The sequence below is a fragment of the Triticum urartu genome, chromosome 3A (assembly GCF_056163025.1).
Source record: "Triticum urartu cultivar PI428250 chromosome 3A, HENAU_Tu73, whole genome shotgun sequence".
NCBI classification, from domain to species: Eukaryota; Viridiplantae; Streptophyta; class Magnoliopsida; order Poales; family Poaceae; genus Triticum; species Triticum urartu.
Window position 1 is genome coordinate 458,125,831 of NC_141875.1, and position 6,126 is coordinate 458,131,956.

Sequence of the window (6,126 nt, forward strand, 5' to 3'; positions counted from 1 at the left end):
GTCCAGGTTTCAGTGAACTAGTCTCAGCTTGAAATTTGGTTCAGTTAACTCCATACAAGGTTTCTGTAAATCTTTTTTTCAGTGTAAAGTCAGGCTAGATTTGAATTCCGAGCAGTGCATTCAGAGAAATGCATTCAGTGTAAATTCTCACAGATACAGTGTAAATTCAGTGTAAATTCCGAGCAGCACATTCAGTGTAAATTCTCACAGATTCAGTGTAAATGCATTCAGTGTAAATTCTCACAGATTCAGTGCGAAATGCATTCAGTGTAAATTCCAAGCAGCACATTCCACACTAGCTTCATCTTAGAAATTTAATTAGTGCATGTGTACACTTTAAACTGGAGTACATTTTGATTTTGATAACTGACAGCATATTCATGCATTGATTTTGATTTCGGTTTTGTTTTCTATACAGGACAATTGGCTTCTTCAAGAAGGTAGAAGATGCCGTCCACCCTGTGTCACCGTCGCCAGAAGGTAGAAGACGCCGTCCACTCCTGTTCAGCCACTGCACCATCGTCCAGCACCTCAAGGCCGACATCGCCTGGAGCTCCTGTTCAAGATTTCAGATCCAGAGATGAGTACTGAAACTACTTGATGCTAAGATTTAGACTGAAGTTACTGTCAAAACTGTCAATTTTCTCCTTGATGTGAGCATTTATAGTTTGATCCAGAGATTCAGCCAAATTGTCCATTTAACAGAAGTTAGGTTCATAACTGATCCCTAGCTATCAAAATTTAGTTAATCAAACTGTAACAAATTGTCCATTTAACAAAACTTAGGTTCATACCTGATCACTAACTGACAAAACTGAGAAGTGTACTCCTGGAGTACTCCTGCTTGGAATATTTTCCATTTTGAAACTAAGATCTGCTTGGAGCATTTTCAGTTTGCAAAACTGTAGTACAGCAGAAGTGTATTTTCCATTTTCAGTTTGACAAATTTCACCTAATTCAGTCAATAGCAATCATTTTAAATGGTGTACACAAGAATCAGTAGTTATCTGATTTTTACAGTAGAGTGGATCTTGTTTGAACTACTATGAATTATGTCAAGATGACAAGATGATAATGCCTCCCCCTTTCCTAGAACAGCCTTCCTTTAGTTTATATACAAGGATTAGACAAGGCATACACAAGGGCATGACATAAGGTCCTCTGTGTCCCCTCTTGACACAAGATTACACATGACATAAGGGCATCTTTGTCCCCTCTTGACACAAGATTACACAAGACATACACAAGGAGCACCTGACTACATGACATAAGGGCCTCTTTGTCCCCTCTTGACTACATTCTTTTCCTTTCTTTGGCCACTTCTTCCCTTCCCTTCCCTTCCCTTTACTTTTCTTTCCTTTACCTTCTCTAGCTAATTCTTTCCTTTCATTTTCTTTTCCTATTGCAATTTCCATTTCTTCTATAACGGCCCTAGTATCAACAACTACTCGACTGTCGCAATATACACCGGTTATTTCCATTCCAGCATTCTGAACGCGATCCTTGTGCAAGTGGGGCAACTTATATTGATTTCCTCCTTTGGCTTTCATAACTTCAAACATAACTGCTTCTAATGTGATAAAGCTTCTGTGCAACTTGTCGGGATCGTAGTTCTCGAATTCCTCTTCCACACCCTGTACCAGTTCCTGGATGTTTGTAGGTGACCTGCAGTCGGTTAGATACTGGAGAGAGGTATGGAAGCAGAGGTCCAAACAATTTAACTCAGGGCTATTTGGGGGCTGTTGTAGCAATCGGATGTCAAGATCAGTTTGTTCCACAGCTTCTCGAAAAGCTACATCATTGGGAAGGACATGAGGCTTTGCGTTATCCTGTTGGATGAATATTGTCGCTCCCTCATCATCGTCAGGCCACTTATCCTGAATTGCCGGGATAACCTTATTGATTAGATAATCTCTGCACACAGGCCTAGTTACTTTCACTGATGTCAACACTTTTGTTCCCTTTGTTCTGTTTTGACTTGTCCGCTTTGCCTCAGTCTCTTCGACAAATGCCCAAATGCCGATCTTCCCATCGAATGTTAGCTCCCCCTCATTGTTATATCGGGGCTTGGCAATGGCTGTTAGGAACATCACCTTCCCAATGCTGTGAGTGTTTGACACGGTGCGCTTCGGTTCAGGTTCTCCTGGAAGTACATAGTAACTATTCTTCACTCTCGTCATGTCAAACCACTTCTCATCGATGTGAACCATATTCGTCATTGGTTTTAACATAGCACGAGAAGTTGATATCGAATTGTCATCGACCATGGACATACAAAATTTCAATCTCGCAAGCTTGTTCTCTAGCTTGAGGTGAGGCTTCACGGTGCTTGTGATGCGGTTGAGCTCATTCAAATGGAACCTCTTATGTAGGGTCGATCGGGCCACACCTAGAGACCGTGCCAGAGATCGAATTGTTCTTCTTTTATTCAGTGAGATTGTTGAGGTCCTCTCTAGATTTAGCTCCTTTCTCTTTCGGCCAGATCTTCCCGGCTTCTTGCTTGAGACATCTACTTCTTTGCCATCGGCAATTTGCCTTTTGGCGTCTTCCCAGATTCTTTCAACAGATCGTACACTTATGTCCAACAGGTTTGAGACTAGCAGCTTGTCGTCTGGTTGAACAGACCCATCTCTGAGCTCGATTACCAGCAAGGCGAAGTAAACACCATGCCTCTCCTTATCTGACAATTCTCTTCTCTTCTCTTGAAGTATCCAATTCATAACTTCATCCTCTTCCTCTTGAGCTTCATCCTCTTTCCCTTCATCTTCTTGAGGCATCCAATTCATATCTTCATCGTCTTCCTCTTGAGGCATCAAGTTCAAATCCATAACTACATTCTCTGCCACTTGAGGTTCCTCCTCTTGAGGCATCAAATTCAAATTAATACCTTCATCGTCTTCCTCTTGAGGCATCATGTTCAAATCAATAGTTTCATGTTCTTCCTTTTGAGGCATCAAGTTCAAATCCATAGTTATGTTTCCTGCCATCAATGACAAAAGATGAGTACACCATGGTACCATAACAAGAATACACACACACAAATTGAGTATGCAAGTCAAACAAGAAATAGGTGCCATGGCACCATTTCTAGTTTGGTTGCCACGGTAGCCAAACAAGAAATGCTGCCATGGCAGCCAAACACTTTGCTCTAACCATAACCATAAGCCATTTTTTGTAGCCAAACACTTTGCTCCAAACACAATACAATTGGATGTAGTGTAGTGGTAATCACCAATGTTCATCCATATTTTGCATTTAAAAACTCAGATTTGAGTCTGGATCAACTCAGTTGTACTCTGTCAATATCCAACTCAGATTTTACTGTATGTATCTTAACTGAATGAATTTTGACCATGTCTTGATCCTTTCTTGCTTGCTTGCTTCTTTTGGTGTGGATTTTACTCAAGGTTGGCTAGATTTTCCCACAAGGTGAGCTAGATTCCTGTGAATTTATTTACACAGATAGGCTCATAACTGAATTTTTTGTGCAGTAGTTTAACTGAATTCTAGGGAGTATCATGTTTGCTGAAACATTTGCAAACACAAGTCATGGCAGCAAAACATCCATGCTAAGTATTACAATTCTGTGTGGGTGCAAAAGTCTAACAACACTAGAACTAAACTGATTGATCTATACATGTGTAGGAGGAGCTAGATCCTTTTCTCCATGGGGAATTTTGTGTAGGTACTTAGACAAGTTAATTAGGGACCTCAGCTGAGAAGATCTACTCTAGTGAGTAAAACAGGACAGAAGGATTACTTGCTTTGCAGTGAGTAAAATAGGGCACTTTTTGACAATGAGTAAGATAGGGCACTTGCCTACACATGTCCTGCAGAGAGATTAAACAAAAAGTGCAAACATGTTCCAGCAGTACTCCAAATTTGATTTCTAGAGTACTCCAAACTAGAGTAATTCCAGCAGTACTCCAAATTTGCATATGATTAGTGACTGCATATGCTCATTGACATAACAGTTTCACAGTTAGCAAAGTATAGTGATTGCGTATGTTCAAAATTGGCTTATCTGCTCTAATTCCACAATGCTAGCAATAATTGATCTAGACAAACATTCAATTTCACTAGATGACTATCAGTTTCACCATGAAAATTGACAGTAAATTTTACTGAAACCTGACATTTAAACTGAATTTTACCTTCTTCCTTCCTTAGGAACACGAGCTCTGGCGGCAACACAAGGAGCAGGCCAGAGAAGCACAGGGCAGCTGCTACTAGAGCTCTGCTGCTGCTGGTCAACACGAATATCGAGCTACGGATCAATTTCACTCTGTATCAACAGAGGAGCACTGACAAGCGAGCTGCAGATCAATTTCAATATGTATCAGCTACAGGATCAGAGCGGAGTAGCAGAGGTAGAGCCGGAGGCCTCGGGGGTCGGGGGCGGGGATCGGAGGGCGTCGGCAGCAGAGGCGTCGCCCGCCACCACCACCTCAACCAGCCGGCGAGCCAAAGTGGACCAGCACGGCGACCAGCGCGGCGGCAGTGAGCGGCGGAGTCGTGGGCGGAGTGGACCAGCGCGGCGGCGGTCCGTGGTGGAGGACCCGCTCGTCGGTGGGCGCCGGAGGACCCGCTCGTCGGTGGCCGGCGGAGGACCCGCTCGTCGGTGGCCGGCGGAGATCCTCCTCCTGGGCGGGCGGCAGAGTCCTCGTGGGCGGGCGGCGGAGATCCTCCTTGTGGGCAGCGGAGGTCTTGTTCGTGGGTGGGCTCGTCGGTGTCTCAGGAACTGCGGCGGCTGGCCCTGGCGATTGAAGACGGCTGGCCGTGGCGACGCGGGCGACGGGAGGAGGGAGATGGGGGGCTTAATTTCTAGAGTTTTGAAAGTGGAAGGACTAAAATGCAAAAAATCAAATGTACTACCCCCGCGACATGTTTTTCGAGACGGAGGGAGTAATATTTTTGGTATTTTTGGTATAAAGATGCAAAGTAAAAGTAAAAGGCAAAGTAAAAAGCAAAGCAAGATTAAAGTGATGGAGATTAATATGATGAGAATAGACCCGGGGGCCATAGGTTTCACTAGTGGCTTCTCTCAAGAGCATAAGTATTCTACGGTGGGTGAACAAATTACTGTTGAGAAATTGACAGAATTGAGCATAGTTATGAGAATATCTAGGCATGATCATGTATATAGGCATCACGTCCGTGACAAGTAGACCGAAACGATTCTGCATGTACTACTATTACTCCACTCATCGACCGCTATCCAGCATGCATCTAGAGTATTAAGTTAAAAACAGAGTAACGCATTAAGCAAGATGACATGATGTAGAGAGATAAATTCATGCAATATGAAATAAACCCCATCTTGTTATCCTTGATGGCAATGATGCAATACGTGCCTTGCTGCCCCTTCTGTCACTAGGAAAGGACACCGCAAGATCGAACCCAAAGCTAAGCACTTCTCCCATGGCAAGAACTACTAATCTAGTTGGCCAAACCAAACGGATAATTCGAAGAGACTTGCAAAGATAACCAATCATACATAAAAGAATTCAGAGAAGATTCAAATATTATTCATAGATAGACTTGATCATAAACCCACAATTCATCGGTCTCAACAAACACACCGCAAAAAGAAGATTACATCGAATAGATCTCCACGAGAGAGGGGGAGAACTTTGTATTGAGATTCAAAGAGAGAGAAGAAGCCATCTAGCTACTAACTATGGACCCGAAGGTCTGAGGTAAACTACTCACACTTCATCGAAGAGGCTATGATGATGTAGAAGCCCTCCATGATGACGGCCCTCTTCCGGCGGAGCTCCAGAATAGGCCCCAAGATGGGATCTCGTGGATACAGAAAGTTGCGGCGGTGGAATTAAGTTTTTGGCTCCGTCTCTGTTCGTTTGGGGGTACGTAGGTATATATAGGAGGAAGGAGTACGTCGTTGGAGCTCTTAGGGGCCCATGAGGAGGGGGCGCCCCCACCCTCGTGACCGCCTCTTTTGTTACTTGGAGCAGGGTCCAAGTCTCCTGGATCACGTTCGGTGAGAAAATCACGTTCCCGAAGGTTTTATTCCGTTTGGACTCCATTTGATATTCCGTTTCTTCGAAACACTGAAATAGGCAAAAAAACAACAATTCTGGGCTGGGCCTCCGGTTAATAGGTTAG

The 6,126-nt window shown here is 43.6% G+C and overlaps 1 protein-coding gene across 1 annotated transcript; it reads right to left on the reverse strand.

Moving 5' to 3' along the window:
* Positions 1-698: 698 nt before the first annotated feature.
* LOC147980068 (uncharacterized) lies at positions 699-2,987 on the reverse strand. The gene is made up of 3 exons (XM_087515462.1): positions 1,364-2,987; positions 795-952; positions 699-731 (listed from the first exon to the last, which is right to left on the reverse strand). Exons 1-3 carry the CDS (start codon positions 2,985-2,987, stop codon positions 699-701), a joined length of 1,815 nt encoding a protein of 604 aa, XP_087371588.1.
* Positions 2,988-6,126: the final 3,139 nt, after the last annotated feature.

Bases quoted from the DNA above. Each gene is read 5' to 3' on its own strand.
- LOC147980068 (XM_087515462.1), bottom strand. From the start codon at position 2,987: ATGGCAGGAAACATAACTATGGATTTGAACTTGATGCCTCAAAAGGAA. The intron at 953-1,363 runs GTAAAGGAAAGA...TGACTGAATTAG, and splicing joins GAAAGAATTAGCTAGAGAAG to GTGAAATTTGTCAAACTGAA. The intron at 732-794 runs GTATGAACCTAA...AAATTTTGATAG, and splicing joins TTTTGTCAGTTAGTGATCAG to CTAGGGATCAGTTATGAACC.